This window comes from Neophocaena asiaeorientalis, unplaced genomic scaffold (assembly GCF_003031525.2).
Source record: "Neophocaena asiaeorientalis asiaeorientalis breed wild unplaced genomic scaffold, Neophocaena_asiaeorientalis_V1.1 scaffold91, whole genome shotgun sequence".
NCBI lineage: Eukaryota > Metazoa > Chordata > Mammalia > Artiodactyla > Phocoenidae > Neophocaena > Neophocaena asiaeorientalis.
The window spans coordinates 1,216,256-1,237,684 of record NW_020173198.1 but is presented as its reverse complement, the minus strand read 5'-3'; the positions used below and the strand labels follow the sequence as shown (position 1 = coordinate 1,237,684).

The following is a 21,429-nucleotide window of genomic DNA, read 5'->3' as shown; positions in this document are numbered from 1 at the left end:
CAAAAAAAAAAAAAAAAAAAAAAGATCCCTGGATTCTATGATAAGCGATTAACATTCAGGCTATCTAAAGAACTCCCACAATATAAAAACAATAAAACAAACAACCCGACTGAAAAATGGGCAAAAAACTTGAAAAGACACTTCTCGAAAGAACATACACAAACTGACCAGCAAGCATATGAAAAGATGCTCAACATCACTAATTATTAGTAAAATGCAAATCAAAACCACGAGATGCCACCTCACACTCATTAGGATGGCTACTATTAAAAAAAAAAAACAGAAAATAAATGTTGGTGAGGATGTGGAGAAATTGAAACCCTTGTTCACTGTTGGTGGAAATGTAAAATGGTGCCGCTGCTATGGAAAATAGTATGGTGGGCCCTCAAAAAAGATCCAGCAATTCCACTGCTACTGGGTATATATCAAACGAATTGAAAGCAGAGTCTCAAAAAACATATTTGAACACCCCTGTTTATAGCAGCATTATTCACAATAGTCAAGGGATAGAAACAACAGATGGATGGATAAACAAAATGTGGTATATACATGCAGTGGAATATCATTCAGCCTTGAAAAGGAAGGAAATCCTATCTGACACATGAATTAGCATAGGTCCGTACTTCTGGCCATTTCTCATGCCGGACATAGTCAACAGCCAAAACGCACTGCTCGACGTTCTGTCCACCGTGAGGACTTTTCTCCACCACTGTCCTCCAGGTTCACCCAGCTGGCGGGCGGGGGCTGTAGCTGTCCACTGTCAGGTCATAACGGCCTATCAGCCAGACCCATCTGTAAACAGGCTTGAGTCTTCATCAGTCAGCTGGGTGTAAGGGACACCCCAGAAAGTCATAGCCAGTGACTGAGGGAGAGAAGACCATGCAACAGGAGCCACCTGGTCCTGTAAATGGCTCGCACCTTCTGGACCTTTCCAAGCCTGGTCTCTTATATCAAGTTATGATAGATTGCTGCTGTGCACAGCCAACCTCGTGGTTGGGTTGGTCAGACGACACCCCATTCACGATGAGAAGCTCAGGTTGCATGGTCACCTGATGTTACCTTGTTAGGTGGTCGGTTCCTACCAAGTCCCAATAGCAAGCCAGAGACTGTTGCTGAAAAGCCGAAGAGTTATCTATAGAAAAGAGCCTACACTTATCAAAAGTCCTATGAGTCTGTGCTTTGATTCTGCTTTTGGTGCTTGCTGGAGTATCACTGGCTCTGGGGGATCACAAATACCAAGAGATAGGGCAGCTGTAATGCAGCCTGAACATGTCACAGAGCCTCCTCTTGCTCCTGTCCCTACTCAAAACTGGCACCTCCCAGGTGACTCTATCGATGAGATACACTGCCTCCAAAATCCAAATAGGCCTACCAAGCACTGGGCCTCTTTTAGGGGGAGTAGGTTGTATGAGGAGCAACTTGTCTTTCACCTTGGAGGAGATACCTTTTCATACTCTAGGCCACTGCATCTCCAGAAACTTCACGGAATCTTTAGTGGGGCTTATCTCCCACTTTCTAGTTTGCATATGTCTTATTAGGGCAATTAAAGTACTTGTTACTTGCTGCCCATCAGATCCAGTAATGTTGTCAATATAGTGGACCAGTGTGGTGTTTTGTGGGATGTTAATGATTAAGATCTTTGCAGACTCTATTACGGCAGAGCCCTGAGGCCACCTGAAGTTACATGGTGGCCTTGCCAGCTAAAAACGAAACTGCTCTGGTGGACCTTGCATACTGGTATGGAAGAAAAACCAAGTTGATAGCTGCATACCAAATACCAGGGGAAAGGTACTAAATTTGGGACAGCAGCTGCATTTGGAAGTGTCACCTGATTAAGTTCATGAAGGTCCACCGTCATTTTCCATCTGACTCCTGCACAGGAGAGACTGGTGGGTTAAATGGGTATGTGATAGGTCTCACTACCCCTGCTTCTTTCAATTCTTTGGCATGAATCTCTGCACTTCTCCCAGGGATGTGGTATTTTTACTGGTTTGCTGTCTTTGTAGGAAGTGGGACTTTCACTTAGCCCTCCTTGCCATATTGGTCCCCAGTCTGTGGGTCAGAGACCCTATGTGGGGATTCTGCCACTAAGACAGTTTTCAATTTATTGCCTCTCAGCTCCAAATTCAGGCTCTAGTATCTGCTCTGAGATACTGGACTGAACTGTTAATGCGTTTCTCCTGGCAGTTAAGCTTTGTCAGTAGAGGGCGCTAGAGGGACATTGAAAGAGGAAGGGGATGCTTTTCCTGGCTCTGGTCCTGTCGAGGTTTGGTTTTTTTCTTGCGCTTGCTGCAGTTTTGCAGGGGCACATCCAGTGGTTCCCTGCCTTAGATGCGTGTGAGTGAGGAGTCCTCTGAGGAGCTCGCAGCCCGCAACTTGCAACCACCTTGCCGCACCCTCTCTACTCCCACGTGGTCACCACAGACCCCAGACCACAAGCTGACTTTGCAGTGAGTGGACTCTTGACGCTTCAGACTTCTTTTGCACCTCACGAGGCTTTCTCTAGCACTGATCTCCGGCAGAGCAAGCTTTCTCCAGCACTTGACTTTGGTAGCAGTCTGGTTTTCTCCAGCACTCTGCTCTTAGCGAGTGCACCTTCTCTAACGACAACAGTGCTTGATTCTTGGTGCGGCTTTCTCCAGCACTGGGCTCTCCCTGATTATACATCTGGCTCTTGACTGAACAATGGTATGACTTTATAGAGTGCTTGATCCCTGTACTGGCAAAGCTCTCTCCAGCACTGGGTTCCTGTACGGAACACTTCCTACAATCTTGGTTCCAGCAGTGCTGGAACCCCATGAGGGCAAATTTCATGCATGACATGAAATTTCATGCATGACACCCCAGAGGGCAAATTTCCAGGAAGTCCCATTGGTGAGGCAGTCAGCAACTTCTCTGCCATGCCCTTTCAAGTGAAGTCTGGATCTCAGCCTGGTGGGAGAGGACTCTTCCTTGGGCTCTCTATCTCAGTCCTAGAGAGAGTAGCTGATCTTAACACCTCTGTTTCTGTATTCTTTAGAATTGTCTTTAGCTCTAATTAGCCGATTCCCTATTATTCCAATCCCCTGTTAATAATTGTTTATGTTAAACTTTCCCATTGTGGCTTCTCTCTCCTGGTTAGACCTTGATTGATATAATAATTGGTACTGGGATGGTCCCAGGAGAAAGACTCACAAAGGTGGGATTTTGCAATGATATGGTCATACCCTTGAGTTTGAGCACAGTGTGGAGCTCCTAACCAATGGGAAATGGGATGCTAGCAATCCACGGTATGCAGTGGCATCACAGTTAATCAAACTGTTGCCTGTGGTTGATTGTGATGAGATGCCAACTGAAGCTCATGCCTTGGGAGCCCAACTGGCTGCTGCCCTTGACTCCTACAGCAGTAGTACTAACTCAGACCTGTGGTGTAGGATGGATTCTTTGCAGTGCACTTGGGTGATTACAGAGAGAAAATGACAAACTCGGGTCTCTTCACTTCCAGCACAAGTCACAATCTGAGAACCAGGATACTTACATGACAGTCCTAAAACTATCTTTTAATTATGTAGACCCAGGGCTGATATTGCTAAAAGTCAAACACAAAATTTAATTGTGTAAGTTGATGATTTATAAGGACAGTTGAATTCACACTCTTATCAAATCTGTCATGGGAAAACTAGGGTATCAATCAGGAAAGGATAAGGTCCAGAAATTCGGAAGGGTGCATCTGGTTGGAATCAGATGAAGCAGACAATAGTGGACTCCCAAGTCATTCTGAGTCTCCTTTGCCGGTGGAAGTAGCTTGCTCTTCTGTGTTTGATGAGACTCGCTGTTCTCTGTCTGAAGACCCTGTGAAAACCTCACCTGGGGCAAATGCCTTGAAAGGGGGTGCTCATTCCACTCAAAATTCACCACAACTACCCTGTTGCCTCTAAGCCTTTAACAAGGCTCAAGTCCCAACACATTTCAGGAAGACAGGTACACACCATGATCCAGGAAGAAACAGCTTACACATCAAAAGAATAGCAATACATTGCTAATATGTTGGCAGAAACCTAAGGAGTGTGTGAGAATGGATTCTAAGGGTGTTAGACCAATGAGGGTAGAGTATAACACTAGATAGGGCCACATTCACTTATATGGGTGTATTTACTAAAGATCCCAGATTTAATGTGCTAGCTCACACACCTGAAGTTGGCACTGAGAAGTTATTTGGTTAGCTGACTGAAATTTAGTGAAGTTGAGATACTAGAGTTCTCCTGGCATCACATAGAAGAGAGAATCCAAAGGCTTGGGTGATAAGACTGATTTATCATGTGTAATCTGTCAACTGTAGTCAGTGAGAGGACCCAGAGACAATTCCTTTGCTAAAACACTGAAGGGAGCATCTCCATGCTTGAAAAGCTCTCTGGTTATTCTTCTTTGTAGGCCAGGTATGACTGTAGGGGGTATCACCATTTATTTGGACTCCCTGCTATCAGTGGGTATCATGGGATCCAGATAAGGTGGACACATTAACTGTAAAGGGCAGCAGGGACCACCAGGCAATCTGATTTCTTGGCTAGCAGAGATCTTTGGCAATGGTATTTGTTCACTGTCCCTAGCAATGAAATAAATGGGAAACCTACTCCACAACTGCTGGATTTATTTCCTTCTTGACCTTCTATCCAGTTATTTCATCCATTATTGAAAGTACAGTATTAAAGTCTCCAACTATTATTGTTGAATTGTCTATTTCTCCCCTCAATTATGTCAGGTTTTGTTTCATGTATTTTGGGGTTCTGTTTTTAGGTACTTATATGTTTATAATTATTATGTCTTCCTGAGGGATCAACCTTTTTATCATTGTAAAATGTCTTTTGTCTCTAGTAACAAGTTTTGTTTTAAATTCTGTTTTGTCTGGTAATTAGTATAGCCACTCCACATCTCTTATAGTTGCTTTTGCATAGCATATCTTTTTTTATCCTTTTACTTTCAACCTATTGATGTCATTGATTATAAAGAGAGCATATAGTTGGATCACATTGGGTTTTTAAAATCTATTCTGCCAATCTCTATCTTTTGACTGCAATGTTTAGTCCATTTACATTTAATGCAATTGCTAATAGATAGGATTTATATCTGTCATTTGGCTATTTGTTATTTATAATTCTTTTCTTTTTTGTTCCTATGTTTCTCCACTACCACTTTCTTTTTGTGTTAAATATTTTCTAGTATTCCATTTTAATTCCCTTGTTGTTTTATTCTGTTCTTTTGAGTTACTTTTTTAGTGGTTTCCCTGGGAATTACAATTAACATCTCTACTTAAAACAATCTAGTTGGGCTTCTCTGGTGGTGCAGTGGTTAAGAATCCGCCTGCCAATGCAGGGGACACAGGTTTGAGCCCTGGTCTGGGAGGATCCCACATGCCGCAGAGCAACTAAGCCCACACACTACAACTACTGAGCCTGTGCTCTAGAGCCTGCAAGCCACAACTACTGAGCCCACGTGCCACAACTACTGAAGCCCATGTGCCTAGAGCCCACGCTCTGCAACAAGAGAAGCCACCGCAATGAGAAGACTGTGTGCCACAATGAAGAGTAGTCCCCATTCACTGCAACTAGAGAAAGCCCGCATGCAGCAACGAAGACCCAATGCAGCCAAAAATAAATAAATAAAATAAATTTATTTTAAAAAAAACAATCTAGTTCATGTTAATGCCAACTTAATTTCAGTAGTATATAAAAACTTGCTCCTATATAGCTCCCTTCTCTCACTCCTCCTTTGTGCTACTATTTTTTTTAAAATTTATTTATTTATTTACTTATTTATCTTTGGCTGCTTTGGGTCTTCATTGCTGAGCGTGGGCTTTCTCTAGTTGCAGTGAGCAGGGGTTACTCTTCGTTGTGGTACATGGGCTTCTCATTGCGGTGGCTTCTCTTGTTGCGGAGCATGGGCTCTCAGTGCGTGGGCTTCTGTAGCTGTGGCTCGCAGGCCTCTGTAGTTCTGGCTCGCGGGCTCTAGAGCGCAGGCCAGTAGTTGTGATGAACGGGCTTAGTTGCTCTGCAGCATGAGGGATCTTCCTGAACCAGGGGTCAAACCCATGAACCCTGCATTGGCAAGCGGATTCTTAACCACTGCACCACTAGGGAAGTCCCCTTTGTGCTATTATTGTCATACCTGTTACATCTTTATTTATTATAAGCCCATAAACACAGTTTTACAATTATTGCTTTTTGCAGTTGTCTTTTTTAAATTTTATTGGGGTATATTGTTTTACAATGTTTGCAGCTGTCTTTAAAATATAAAAATTATAAACAAAATATATTTATACTGTCTTTTCTATATACTTATATAGTTTCCGTTATTGATGTTCTTTATTTCCTCATGTGGATTTGAGTTACTGTCTAGTCCTTTCATTTTAGCCTGAAGGAGTCCCTCTGAATTTCTTATAAGGTAGGTCTGCTAGGAACAAATTCTCTCCATTCTTGTTCATCTGGGAATGTCTTAATTTCTCCTTTATTTTTTTGAAGGATTGTTTTGCTGGGTATAGATTTCTTGGTTTTGACAGTTTTGTTCTTTCAGCACTTTGCATATGTTATCTCACTGTCTTCTGGCCTCCATAGTTTCTGATAAGAAGTTAGCTGTTGATCTTATGGAAGATCCCTTGTACATGATGATTTGTTTTTTCTCTTGCTGCTTTCAGTATTCTGTCTTTCAACAGTTTGATTATGATATGTCTAGATATGAATCTCTCAGTTTATCCTACTTTGAGCTTCTTGGCTGTGTAGATTAATTTTTTAATTTATTTATTTAATTTATTTATTTTTGGCTGTGTTGGGTCTTTGTTGCTGTGCACGGGTTTTCTCTAGTTGCGGCGAGAGGGGGCTACTCTTTGTTGCAGTACACGGGCTTCTCATTGCAGTGGCTTCTCTTGTTGCGGAGCATGGGCTCTAGATGTGCAGGCTTCAGTAGTTATGTCATGTGAGCTCAGCAGTTGTGGCTCGTGGGCTGTAGAGTGCAGGCTCAGCAGTTGTGGTGCACAGGCTTAGTTGCTCTGTGGCATGTGGGATCTTCCCGACCAGGGCTTGAACCTGCGTCCCCTGGGTTGGCAGGTGGATTCTTAACCACTGCACCACCAGGGAAGCCCCGATTAATTTTTTTTTTTAATATTTATTTTATGTATGTATGTATGTATGGCTGTGTTGGGTCTTCATTTCTGTGCGAGGGCTTTCTCTAGTTGTGGCGGGGGGGGGAGCCGCTCTTCATCATGGTGCGTGGGTCTCTCACTATTGTGGCCTCTCTTGTTGCAGAGCACAGGCTCCAGACGCGCAGGCTCAGTAGCTGTGGCTCACGGGCTTAGCTGCTCCGTGGCATGTGGGATCTTCCCAGAACAGGGCTCGAACCCGTGTCCCCTGCATTGGCAGGCAGATTCTCAACCACTGCGCCACCAGGGAAGCCCCCGATTAATTTTTTAAAACATCAAATTCAGGGAAATTATTTCTTCAAATACTTTTTTTTTTGGCTGTGTTTGGGTCTTTGTTGCTGCATGTGGGCTTTCTCTAGTTGCAGTGAGCAGGGGCTACTCGTAGTTGTGGTGCGTGGGCTTCTCATTGTGGTGGCTTCTCGTTGCAGAGCATGGGCTCTAGGTGCGAGGACTTCAGTAGTTGCAGCACGTGGGCTCAGGAGTTGCAGCACGCGGGCCCTAGAGCGCACAAGCTTCAGTAGTTATGGCTTGTGGGCTCTGAGCGCAGGCTCAGTAGTTGTGGTGTGCAGGCTTAGTTGTTCCGTGGCATATGGGATCTCCCTGGGGCAGGGCTCGAACCTGTGTCCCCTGCATTGGCAGGCAGATTCTTAACCACTGCACCACCAGGGAAGTCCCCAAATACTCTTTCTGCCCCTTTCACTTCTCTCCATCTGGGACTCTCATTATATGTATATTAGTACATCTGATGGTATCCCACAGGTGTCTGGGGGCTCCATTCCTTTTTCTTCATTCTTTTTTCTTTCTATTCCTCAGACTGAGTAATCGCAATTGACCTGTCTTCAAGTGTGTTGATTCTTTCTTCTGCCAAGTCAAATCCTCTATTGAGCCCTGTTAGTGAATCTTTCAATTGTACTTTTGTACTGTTGAGCTCCAGAATTTCTATTTCTATTTGAGATATATATATACGTATGCATGTGTATACACATACATACATGCACATTTTTAATATAAATATAATCTTTCTATATGCTTATTAATAGTCTCTGTTTGGTGAGACATCATTCCCACACTTCTGATCTTCCCAGACCAGGGCTCGAACCCGTGTCCCCTGCATTGGCAGGCAGATTCTCAACCACTGCGCCACCAGGGAAGCCCCCTTTTGATTCTTTAGGCATGGTTTCCTTTAGTTCTTTGAATATATTTATAATAGCTGATTTAAAGACTTTGTCTGATAACTTCCTCAGGGACAGTTTCTTTTGACTCCTTTTTTTCCTTTGTGTGGGCCATACTTTCCTGTTTCTTTGCATGTCTCGTAATTTTTTTTATTGACAGTGACATCTTAAATATTATAAGGTGGCAACTCCAAAAATCTGATTCCAGCCCTCCTCAGGCTTTGTTGCTGTTGTTGCTGCTGTTTACGAACTTTCCTAGATGAATTCTGTAAAGACTGCATTCTTTGTGCATGGCCACTGACGTCTGTGCTCGATTAGCTTGCTTAGTGGTCAGCTAATGATTGGACAGAGATTTCCTCTAATGCCTTCAACCAATAAATTTCCTAGCCTTTTCTGAGGGGCTCTGTGTGTGTGTGTGTGTGCAGAACACTGCTTTAACTTCCACTTCCTGCTCGCACAGAGCATCAAGGTCAGCTAGAGGTAAGAGCTTAGGGTCTTCTCAGGTCTTTCCTGAGTGCATACAGCCCTACTCATGCTTGTGACCTTATAGGGATTCCCAGGAATGTGTCAGGGCTTTTCAAAGCCCTCTATGGATATTTCATTCCCTAATTTTTCCTTTTAAGTTTTTTTGTGTTTTTTTTGGTCCAGCCTCTTTTTTTTTTTTTTAGTATTTATTTATTTAGTTGGTTGCGCCGGGTCTTAGTTGCAGTAGATAGGCTCCTTAGGGGGTTGCAGCATGTGGGCTCCTTAGTTGTGGCACACGAACTCTTAGTTGCAGCATGCACGTGGGATCTAGTTCCCTGACCAGGGATGGAACCTGGGCCCCCTGCATTGGGAACGCAGAGCCTTAACCACTGTGCCACCAGGGAAGTCGCTAGCCTCTTTTTTTTTAAGTTTTTATTTTTTAATTTTTTGGCCGTGCTGCACAGTTTGCGGGATCTTAGTTCCCCAACCAGGGATTGAGGTCCAGCCTCTCGTTACCCCAAAACTGGTATCACCATCTCAGGCTGCTGTGATATTAAACAATGGCCACTGATTGTTTTAAACTAGGGATGTTTCAACATATCCCTAGGGGTATGGCTGTAGCACAGGGAGAGTTCTGAGTCGGGTCAAATAAAGACAAACTCTGAGAATAGAGCTTTTCAGAGAGCTACCAAACAGAGATACTTCTCTGGGAATGGAGCTGTTATGAAGACTCAAACCTGTTCCCCCTCCTGTGGCTACTAAGCACTGGTTTTCACAATTCCTTTAGTTGTGACGCTTTTAGTTTTCAAGGTTTCTGTGAACCTGTGAAGAGGAGAATGGGACTAAGGCAAGTTAAAACTGCACAAAGTTCACTGTTCTCACTAGGGCACAGCTGTTTTTCTGGAGTAAATGCTCCTTGGGTTGTAGCTAGGCTTTGGTTAATTTTCAGAGTTCTGAAAAAGCTTATTTTGACCATTTTAGCCAGAGTTCTTCTTGTTTTTATGAAGGAGTGAATTTTCAGAGGTCCTTGCTCCACCATTCTGGAAGTGTTTCTCTTCTGCTTGATCTACAGGAGAAACCCTAGGTCTGGTAGCCAAAATTCTGATTTGAGTTGTCACAGTGGAGAATCATAGCCTGTCACTAGTTCGCAGACCCAAGTCAATCATAGACCTAGAGTCGCTTAACTGAGGGTGATGCTAAGTCTCCTTGAGGAAGGACCTTGTACCATTGCTGCAAGTATTCATCATAAGTCTTTCCCTAAGCCTTCCCCAAAGGGACCTGTGGCCGTTTTACTAGGGTGTGCACTGGGTAAAAGGAACTATCCAGACCCTTCATGGGTTATTAGACATTGGCTCTAATGGACACATTCCTAGGGACCCAAAATGCCACTGTGATCCACCAGTCAAAGTAGATGCTTACAGCAGCCAGGTGATAGATGGAATCTTAACTCCAGGCCAATTCAGTGGGCCTAGGTGGCCCATAGACCCATTCTGTGGTTATTTCTTCAATGCCTGAATTTATCATTAAAATAGACATACTTGGTAATTGGCACAGTCAGTAATGAGAGACTCAAAGATACTGGAAGAAATCTTACAACACATCAAAAATACGAGGGAAAAGAAATCATACCATTAAATGTAAATTTGAAGGACAGATCCAGAAGACTTAACACACAAATAATAGAAGTCCCCAAAGGAGAGAAAAGTAACAGGTGGAGAGGGAAATTTGAGTCTCAAGATTAAAAGACTGACATGAATGAAGATAAACATCTAGACATATCCTGATGAAATTCCTAAATTCCAGAGGTAGAAGACAACAACAACCACTACAATTTGCAAGTTTCCAGATAGAAAGACTAGGTTACTTATAAAGGAGCAAGAATCAGACTAGTTTAAGACCACCCATCTGCAATCCTATGAGCTAGGAGACAGTAGAATACAGACTGCTAAGAGAGAAGGAATGTAACCCAAAAATCAAAGCAAGTCATCGTGTCACTTCTCAACCAGGGCAAAAGAAAGACATCTGCTAGCCTACAACATTCAGTGCATGGATCATGTGCATGCCTATCTGAGGGAAGTGCTCAAGAAATTCTCTCAATAGTGATTGAGAGCTCATGATAATGCAAGAGGAAGAGATGGGGTAGCAGAGGTGAGCAACGAATCTTGCGATATATATAGTTCGGTTTAAATGGTAGGAGATAGACTGGGAATTTGTGCTTTAGGTATTAAGTAAGGATTCTTTTGCAGAAGTCATGAACTTTAATGGAAAACCTAATAATAGATTAGAACAAAAAAAAAAAAACCCTGTAAACTATCTTAGTAAAACTCCAGGAGTAGGGAGAGTGGGGAAGTCAACAGCATTCTAAAGGTATCATCTTTCAGGAGATTGTGTGGGAATGGGCAAGTAAAACATTTTGGTGAAGGAGTAGGATTATTACCATGTACTGATACAACAATTTAAGAATAATTGTGATTGCTAGGAAAGAAAAGATAAACACTAGCAGCTTAATAAAGGGGAGGGTGGATGGCAATAAATACAAACTTGACCAAGTCAACAAAAGTTAAAAAAAAAAAAGCAAACAGGAAAACATTAATGAAAAATAAATAGTAAATGTAAAATAAGGTAGAAAGAAAAAAGTATATTGTTTATTACAATAAATATGAACAGACTGATTAACCTATTATAAGGCAGAAACTAAATGACTTTAAAATCTAGCTATAAGCAATTTATAGGAAACACATAAAGTGACAAAAATGTTTCAGATAAACGGACAAAAATTTTCAGGCAAATGCAACCAAAACAACAAGATTGAGGGAAGAGTTCTTGCCAAGATTCTGGCAATGTTTATTTCTGGTTCTGGGTGGTGGTTATGAGGGTATTTTGTTCTATGATATCATGTTAAGCTATTTCTCTATGAATGTCTATGCATGATATTTCATAACTGTGATAGGGAGAATAATGGCCTTTGTCTAATGTCCTAAAATGTCCACATCCTAATCCCCACAACCTCTGAATCTGTTACTTTACATGGCAGAAGGGACTCTGCAGATGTGATTAAACTGAAGTCCTTGAGACAGGGACATTATCTGGGATAATCCAGGTGGCCAGTGTAATCATACGAGTCCTTAAAATTGGAAAACCTTTTCTGGTTATGGTCAGAGGGAGACGTAACTGTGGAAGAATGGTCAGAGAGATGCAACATTGCTGCTCTGAAGAAGGGGGAAGGGGACCACAAGCCAAGGACTATGGAGTTCCTCCGGAAGCAGGAAAAGGTGAGGAAACGGATCCTCCTCTAGAGCCTTGGAAGGAACACAGCACTCTCTACCCCTTGATTTTAGCCCAGTGAGACCCATGTTGGACTTCTGACTTCCAACACTGTAAGATAATAAATCTATGTTATTTTAAGCCACCAAATATGTGGTAATTTGCTACAACAATAGAATACTGATACAACAAAAAAAAAGCCTTAAGATGTTTGCCTTCCTGTTATGACCTCTACTTCATCTTCCTTTTCTTTTCAGCTTCACTCTTTTTAAAATTTTATCTTATATATATTTTTGGCCACATTGCGTGCCTTGCGTGGTTCTTAGTTCCCGGACCAGAGATTGAACCCAGGCCCTCGGCACTGAAAGTGCAGAGTCCTAACTACTGGATTGCCAGGGAATTCCCCCAGCTTCACTCTTAAGCCAAACTTCCTTCTTGCCCATAGCTTTGTGAGTCAACAGTCATGGGGAGAGAACGAATGGAAAGAGCACTGAGCTTCAAGATAAGGAACCAAAGTTGTAGTTCTAGCTTTGCACTAACTTGCTGTGTGACTCTGAACCAATTGCTTTCCCTCTCTGAGCCTATAACGTTAATTATTTTAATTAACAAAAATTATATATTGAACAAAATATTTAGCTAGATGTTGTTCAGGGGTATAATACTTCCCCAGTCACAAAGTCTACTTATCCAAACACTTAAATATGTGAATTTACTTCTTTCTGTTCAACTTATAGGCAACTCTGAGGATTTCAGATCCAGTTCATACAAATTTCAAATCATTCCTTGTTATGACCTTGGGACCTGGAGCTGTAAAAATTAAAAAGGCAACAAACATTCCATAGAAGAATATCCCTCTCAGAGGGCATGCTACCTATCCCAAAATAACCCACAGAAAGAATGAATCCTAAAACATTTCAAGAAAATAAGGAAGGGTATATAGAATATCCATTAATAGAGGAAGTAGTTTAAAAATACTTTAAATGCTACTCTATGCCTATTCAATAACTTTCAGTAAAAGAAAAAAATGTGTAGGATTTTTCATAGGTTTATATATCCCATGTAGCTGCTGAGCATTTATGGTGGAGCCTCACAGACACCTGGGACATTGGTCATGCCCTTTGAGACCCACGGAAGTCATGGGGTCCCTGGAACGTCCTTGTTCCTTAGAAGTGGCACATTCACTCCCAGCACAGTGACCCCCACCAGACTCCTGATATGGGCTCTCATGGCCCCTGCTGTTTCAGTTCACTTTTTCTGGGTCTGGCTTTCAAACTTCCCAAGAGGTTAGATCTGATCAGCTGGGTAGGCATGATCCAGTCGGGCAGTATTTCCAGGCCCAAACACCTCCCAGGCCACCAGGCCACCCTACAGGAGTCCACTGGCGTTCTGGGCATGACCTTTGCTGTGGACGCTGCCTGGTGAGTTACAGGATGACCACCGTCCCTCGGCCCTGCTAACTGCATGCCTGTAGCGGCCTCAGAAATTATGACAATCAAATCTGCCCTATGCTTTTCTGAATGCTCAGGCCCCACTGAGAATCACTGTTATGGAAAATTGGGTTCAGATGACAATTCCTGGGCCCACTGGGGATTTGAGAGGAGGAAAGTGGGGTGTCATGACATTTGCTCAGATGGGATTGCAGCTGCAGCTGCCATGTGAATTAGGAGGACACCTCTCTAGTACAAGGTCTTGAATTCCTTAACTGGAATTTCTCCCACCATGGGGTTTTGAGGTGTGTAATCATTTAAACTGGAGAAAGAGTACGGTACATGTAGGGGCATAATGGGGGGGGAACTTATTTTTATTTTATTATGAAAAAGAAAATACAGGGAATTCCCTGGTGGTCCAGTGGTTAGGACTCTGCGCTTTTACTGCCGAGGGCCCAGGTTCGATCCCTGGTCAGGGAACTAAGATCCCACAAGCCACACGGCATGGCCAAGAAAGAAAGAAAGAAAGTACAGAAATACAGATAAGAAAAAATAAGAGTAACACTATATTCCTACCACCCAGAGATTCCTATTGCTAACACCTTGAATTGTTCTTTTCTATCTTTCCTAAGAGCTCAGCATGGGGCCCAGCATAGAACAGAACTTCCATGGCTGTTGAGGAATGAACCGAAATGATTCCTCACCTATAAATTAGGAGGTATGAAGTGATCTCTAAAAAAACTCCCCTCTAAAAATCTAGAAGTGTAGAGTAGGGCGGTGGATAAAAACTTGACCTCTACTGTGTGTCTCATGTAAACATACACATTACATATACCCATCTATCTAGCACTTAACCTAGGGCCTGGCATGTTAGGAAGACCCAGTCAATGGGAGCCACTGTTACCATCATGTCCTTGCTCCCCACAAGGTTCAAGGATCCCCGTCTCCTTTCCCCCAAACTCCAAGCCCCTCAGCCCACTTGCTGCTCTGAAAGCCGTGGCAGAAAATGTCTCCTTAGAGCAGACTGTGAGACTCCTTTCTTTACAGGAACACTCTCTTTACAGTGGTCTTTGAGTTTAATTTTGAAATTGAAAAAAAAGGGAAAAAAAAAACAAAACAGCCTGCTTTCATACTTCCCTGGTGGCGCAGTGGTTAAAAATCCACCTGCCAGTGCAGGGGTCGTGGGTTCGAGCCCTGGTCTGGGAAGATCCCACATGCTGCGGAGCAACTAAGCCCATGCGCCACAACTACTGAGCCTGCGTGCCACAACTACTGAAGCCTGCGCGCCTAGAGCCCGTGCTCTGCAACAAGAGAAGCCACCGCAGTGAGAATCCCGTGCACTGCAACCAAGAGTAGCCCCCGCTCACCGCAACTAGAGAAAGCCCGTGCAAAGCAACGAAGACCCAACGCAGCCAAAAATAAATAAAGAAAAATTAAAAAAAGGAAAAAGCCTGCTTTCATTAGAAAGTTGCGAAGAATAGGGAACACTAAAATTTTGCTGTAGATGATGGAGGAAATAGTCTGACTTCAGAGTCTGTGCTCTGTGTTCGAGATCACACGCTCTCCAATCAGACTACGTGGACTCACATCTGCCTCTACTATTTACTGACTGGGGGACCTTAGACAAGTGACTTAACTTCTCCGTGCCTCAGTTTTCCCATCTGTAAAATGGACACAATAATAATACTTATCTCACAGAGTTGTTGAAATGATTTTTGTGAGGTTTTGCATGTAGTTTCTTAGAGTATTACCTGGCTCAGGGTTAGCTATTTGGTTCTATATGGCCCCAAATTATTCTTAGATCTAAACTGCTTGGAGTGAGGGCTGAGATTCTCACTCAAGTTGAATAACAATGGACCCTAACTGCCTTTGAAGGAGGATAGGTGTGATTAACTTCAAGTTTGGGTCCAAGCTGAACTGCACAGCTATGTGAGGGGAGGACCAAGTATGTTTGTCTTCGGTATGCTACATTTTTAAAGTTAAGATTTAAAAATTAAGCTCCCTCCTTTCTTTGCCCTCGAGGAAAAGAAAACTAGTTTAAATGGAAATGGGCTCTGAGTTTAATGTGCTATTAAAGCCAACAGTGAAAGAATATAAGGTGTATTAAGAAGGGTAGGAGGGTGGGAGGCAGAGGGTCTTGGGGGAGGTGATGACAAGGGATGGAAAAGTCCCCAGGCCTGGAAGGGGAGAGAGGGAGTCCTGGCACATGCCCCAAGGCTGTGCTCCATGAAACTAGCCAGTCCTAGGAGTAGGTGGCTGCCTGATATTCCAGGAATCATCGGATCCTACATACAAGGAGCCGCAGGCAGCCCTAGATTCCGGTGCCTTGCATGTGGTATGGGGCAGAAGCCATGGACTTTAAAGGACCACTGTCCCTTGGACAGTGATGCCAAAAGCAGCCAAGATGAACAAGGGATTAGACCCTCCCTGGCACCAACACACACACACATACACACACCCCTAGTTATCCAGGCAACACTTCTTGGATTCTGGTGTGCCCTTGAGAGAGGAAGAAAGCCCCAACAGTGCCTGAGATGGAATCTCTGCTTAGAGTCACAAATTGCATTGTTTTTTAAAAAAATATTTGATTATTTGTTTGAAGGGATACCCAAAACAACCAGCCTGGTCCCCACATGTTTTAGTCAAACTTGGTTAATAGGTAGTCTTTGGAATTAAAGAGACCTTAGGTTAAGTCTAGGTTCTGTCACTAGCTGTGTGACCTTGGACAAGTTACCATAGTTAACTTTTCTATACCTGTTCCTTTTTCTTTTTTTTTTTAAATTTATTTGGTTGCACTGGGTCTTAGTTGCGGCAGGTGGCCTCCTTAGTTGCAGCTCACAGGGTCCTTAGTTGTGACTTGAGGGATCCTTAGTTGTGGCATGTGGGCTCCTTATAGTTGCAGCAGGTGGGCTCCTCAGTTGCGGCTCGCAGGATCCTTAGTTGTGGCTCGCTGGCTCCTTAGTTGCAGTACGCAGGCTTCTTAGTTGTGGTATGCGAACTCTTAGTTGCAGCATGCATGTGGAATCTAGTTCCCTGACCATGGATTGAACCCAGGGCCCCTGCATTGGGAGTGCAGAGTCTTAACCACTGCACCACCAGCGAAGTCCCTATACCTGTTTCTTCATCAGTAAAATGATGCACTTCCTCTTACGAACTGTTAGGAGATTGAACTGGAATAATAGGGTGGTTTTCCAACTATGTCCTGTAAAGCCTCAAATCAGACAACCTAGTGTTTTCAAAACTTCATTCACATCCCATGTTCCCAGCCTTCAGACACCTGTACACCATCTCTACTATTTGCTTAATCTTGTCCTTTAAAAATATCAACTTTTAAAATGGAAAAACATTTATTCAAGAAGGAAACTTTATATCACTACCATAAACAGGAAGTACCTATCACTTACCCTAGAATGGTAAAAAATAAATACAACAAAATCAAAACGATGGTATTCAATTCTCGCTTGCGATGGTTATAGGCCAAAGCTCTGAGCTCAAGGCCTGGACTTTGTTCAAAAGAGATTATCTCAGTCATAAAAGGCCACTTATGGCTGTATATGAAATGTCCAGAATAGGCAAGTCTACAGAGACAGAAAGTAGATTAGTGATAGTCTAGGGCTGGAGGAGAATGGGGATGACTGCTAATGGGTATGGTTTGAGGGTGATGAAAATGTTCTAAAGTTGACTGTGGTGATAGCTGCACAACTCTTTGAATATACTTAAAGAACCACTAGATTGTACACGTTAAATGGGTGAATTGTATGGTATATGAATGATCTCTCAATAAAAGTTGTTAGTAAAAAGAGAAAACGGTTAAATCTTATTTTTTTTCTCCTTGAGGTAAATGAAAGGATGCAAAGATACCTGAACCAGGACCACTGTTATTTAACTTAACCAGGTCGGTGAGCATCCCCCGCTCCCCATCATCTCCCTATGGTAAGCTTTTGCCCCCTTATGAAAGGATTCAGTCATAAGCACTCAATGTTAGCTAATATTCCCCCAAACAGAACTGCCAGTCAAGTCGCACAAACCTGGTTTATAACCCTCGCTACTCACCCACTGTCCTGCATCATGACTGTGGAGAAAATCGCCCTGAACCTCACTTTTCTTACTTGCAAAATGTGGACATCTCCCGAGGTATGTATGCACCGCTCCTGACACAGAGTAAGCTCTCAATAGTGGCTCTCATCATAAATGTCCTTAAACTCTCGGAGCAGCAGCGCTAGGAATCAAGGGATGTGGTTTTGAACTATGCCTCTGCCCGGACTAGATACACTGGTGGGAAAGCTTGTCTTTGCCATTCCAAAGTCACATTCTCTTGCTGGGCCTCGGTTTCCTGGACTGTATAATGGGGAGACAGTGGATTCCCAGGGGCAAGTAAATAAAAGAAACCGACTGTGATCGGCTAGTCCCGGGATCCTCACGCCGGCATTACAGCCGGGGAGACAAAGGCCCAGAGGGTCCAGATGCTGCCCACGGTCAAAAATGCTGGTCAGGAACTCGGGGGAAGCGGACACGTCCGCAGGTCCCGGCCTAGGTGACCCTGATCTGCTGCTGTAGAGCAAACACAACCTCGGCGGCACAATCCCCTGCTCGCGCCCCGCAGCCCTGGGAAAAATCTTGTCCGGAGCGCCCGCACCGGAAGTCCGCCGCGGCCTCTCTAGGACCCGAGCTGGGCGCTCGGTGCCCTTAACGCTTGATTCGCCGCGGGGCGCCCTCCCCGCGCTCGGCCGTTTCCGAGGCGCACTGCCCTCCTTTGTTTCCAGGAACCTTCACCAAAGGCAGGAAGGGGAGCCGGGTCTGTGGGTCCAATTTTACAGACAAGGTGACTGAAGTCACACGGCAGCTGAACCAGAGCCCTGGCGCCCCATTTAGGGCTGTTTTCATTGATCCCAACCGACTCTCTCTGGCTCCCTCACAATATCTTACAATAGATACAGTAAAACCTCAGCTGGGGTTATAATCGATTACAACAGACTTTTACTTTCGTTTCTTTAGCACTGCATTTCCCAGAGTGCCTGTAGTCCTACCGGTGATTTTAAAAATTAAAGATTGGAAGTATTATTCGCTTCACAAAAATTTGGTTTACATACAGCTTCTCCGTGCGTGATCTGCACTTGGTTCACTCTGCTCCTGACACGGGTCAAAGATAGATGAGGAAAAGATTAAAAATTGTCCCCTAAATACAAACCAGTTCCATTCCGAGAGCATGTTCCTAAGTCCAGTTTGTTCCTATGTCCAACAAAGCTAGCCTAGGTACCCCAACTAACACAACTGGCTATATAGTACTGTACTGTAATAGGTTAATAATACTTTTCACACAAATAATACATAACAAACAAACACAAAAAATAAAACAATCTTACAGTACAGTACCTTGAAAAGTACAGCAGTGCACTACAACAGCTGGCATACAGGGGCTGGTATCAAGTGAACAGGCAAGAAGAGTTACTGACTGGAGGAGGGAGAAGAGGTGGGAGATGGTAAAGCTGAAGGATCGTCAGCAATAGAAGATGGAGGGCAAGCTTCAATTTCACTCACGCCTAATGTTGATGGCACAGGTTCTGGTTCCTTGCTGGATTCAATTATATCAACCCTCTTGAAAAAACGATCCAGGGATGTCTGGGTAGTAGCTCTTTTTTCCTTGTTGTAGATGACATGGTAGCACTGGATTGCATGCTGAATGGCTGCTGCAACCTTCGTGTACTGTTCTACGTTCAGGTCCTGTGCCTCAAAAACTAACAGTGCCTCCTCTAATAAAGAAAATCCCCTTGCCATTTCCTGCATCGTGAATCTCTTCGGTTCTTCAGTTATCTCTTCTTCCTCTTGTCTCTCTTCGTCCTTCCTCTGGGCCTCCAATTCCATCAGGTCTTCATTAGTACAGTACGTGCCTTCATCAATGATTGCTTGAAGTGTTTCAGGAAACTCCCGGGCAGCTACCGTATCTGCACTCGCTGCCTCACCACTTCCTTTTACGTTTTGAAGGTTGGCTCTAGCCTGGAACCGATGAAACCAGCCGGCATTAAACAATGCACCTTCTGATTCTTCGCTGTGTTTCTTCTTTGAGTCTTCATAAAGGGTTTTAGCTTTCTCTTGAATCAGCATTAAGCTGAGCGGGACTCGACGCTGATGCTGATTCTGCACCCACACTCTGAGAAGTTTCTCCATCTCCTCCATCACTTTTCCACGCTTCTTCGATACTATTGTCGACATCTTCGGCACAGCAGACTTCACATGTTCCATGATCTTGTCCTTGTTCTTTAGAATTGTGCTGATGGTTGAACGATTCATGCTATAAGAACGAGTGACATCTACCATCTTTTCACCTCGCTCCACTCTCTCAATTTTTTTTTTTTTTTTTGCAGTACGCGGGCCTCTCACTGCTGTGGCCTCTCCTGTTGCGGAGCACAGGCTCCGGACGCGCAGGCTCAGCAGCCATGGCTCACGGGCCCGGCCGCTCCGCGGCATGTGGGATCTTCCCGGACCGGGGCACGAACCCGTGTCCCCTGCATCGGCAGGCGGACTCTCAACCACTGCGCCACCGGGGAAGCCCTATTTTCACTTTTGTTTCCATCGTTATAGCTTGGCGCTTCTTAGCAGTACCAGCTACAACACCACTGCTTTTACACTTGCTTCCAGACATCCTGGGCTTGAAATAAAGATACTGTACTACTGTACCCTATACAATACTGTACAGTAAAGTACACAAAAACACAACCACTTGTAGAGGATGCACACAGGTGACAATGTACGCCAGACATGTGAACTAATTTACGTGACTGGACATGCGAACGCAATTCGCATCTTTGAAAGTTCACAACTTGAAGGTTCATATGTAGGAGACTTACTGTACATGGAAAAGATAATATTGGCTTCATGTTTCAGATGAGGCAACTAAGGTCTAGACAGGGAAATGACTTTCCCAAGATCACACAGTTAGTACAAATCAATTGAATCTGGAATACCTCCATTCCTATTCTGCATCCTGACCCTTCACTACACCACAGTTGCATCCCAGAGCTGACTGGAGGAACAAAGGAGGGGACAGGCAGAAGAGCCATTGCCAACAGACGAATATAAGGGAATGGAAAGTAAGTTATTGTGCTCTGCCCTTTCACTTGCCCTGTGTGGGGACCTGGGGGTCACCAACCAGTCGCAGCCCTGGCTTCAACGGATGTGGGGAGTCTACCCGTTGCTGAGTATGCCTATTCCAGATACACCTTCTGAAACTGGGCAAACACCACAGGATGGGTTTGGGGACCCACTCAGCCCACTGTGAGAAGGACCTGAGCTAAAACTCAGTGGATCACCTGACCTCAGTGAGGTTTTGGGTCTCCAGGAGAACAGAGAGCTGAATGCTATAGTAGAAATGTAACAGGAAAAAGAGTAGGATTTGCCAGTGGAGAAAGGGAGGTGGTCTTTCATTCATTTATCACTAACAAACGCCTACTACTTACCAGTCACTACAGGAGGCCCTGCAACAGAGATGAACAACGTGGCCTTACTCTAGCAGGGGAAAGTGACACGTCAAGTGAAAGAGGAAGTATGGTGACTAACCCAGAATGTGACCTAGTTTGAGGATCACGGGACCTTCCTGAAGGAGGTGAGATCTAAGCCAAGGCCTGAAAGATGAGTAGCCATCAGCCAGGAAGAAAGAGGAAGGGAGGAAGGGAAGGGTTTCCCAGGCAGACGGAGCAGCAAGGGCTAAGATGGGAACTAGCTTTGGCCAGCTTTGGTGTGTTTGAAGTTCCGTGGGTTAGATGGTAGAGAGCTCAGGGGGGAGGAGGGAGAGAGGAGGGCAGAGGCCAAACTGAGCAACTGAGCAGGGCCTGGTCTGCCATGATAAAGAGTTTGGCGCAAGAACTCCATGGGCAAAGGCAGGTGGGAAAGGGCACCATGAGGCCCATGTGGCAGGAAGGCAGGAAGTGAGGCGAGC

General features: G+C 44.1%; 1 protein-coding gene and 1 non-coding gene across 2 annotated transcripts in view; one reads left to right on the top strand and one right to left on the bottom strand.

The window, feature by feature from the left end:
* Nucleotides 1-19,706, bottom strand: part of LOC112399261 (basic salivary proline-rich protein 3-like) — a 21,222-nt gene extending 1,516 nt beyond the window's left edge. The window contains exon 1 of the mRNA XM_024744336.1: nt 19,529-19,706. Within this exon, the coding sequence (XP_024600104.1) occupies nt 19,529-19,706 (178 nt within the window). The remainder of the gene's footprint in view (nt 1-19,528) is intronic.
* On the top strand, nt 13,904-13,976 carry TRNAK-UUU (transfer RNA lysine (anticodon UUU)). The gene has a single exon. It is a non-coding gene; the product is annotated as a tRNA-Lys (tRNA).
* Nucleotides 19,707-21,429: the final 1,723 nt, after the last annotated feature.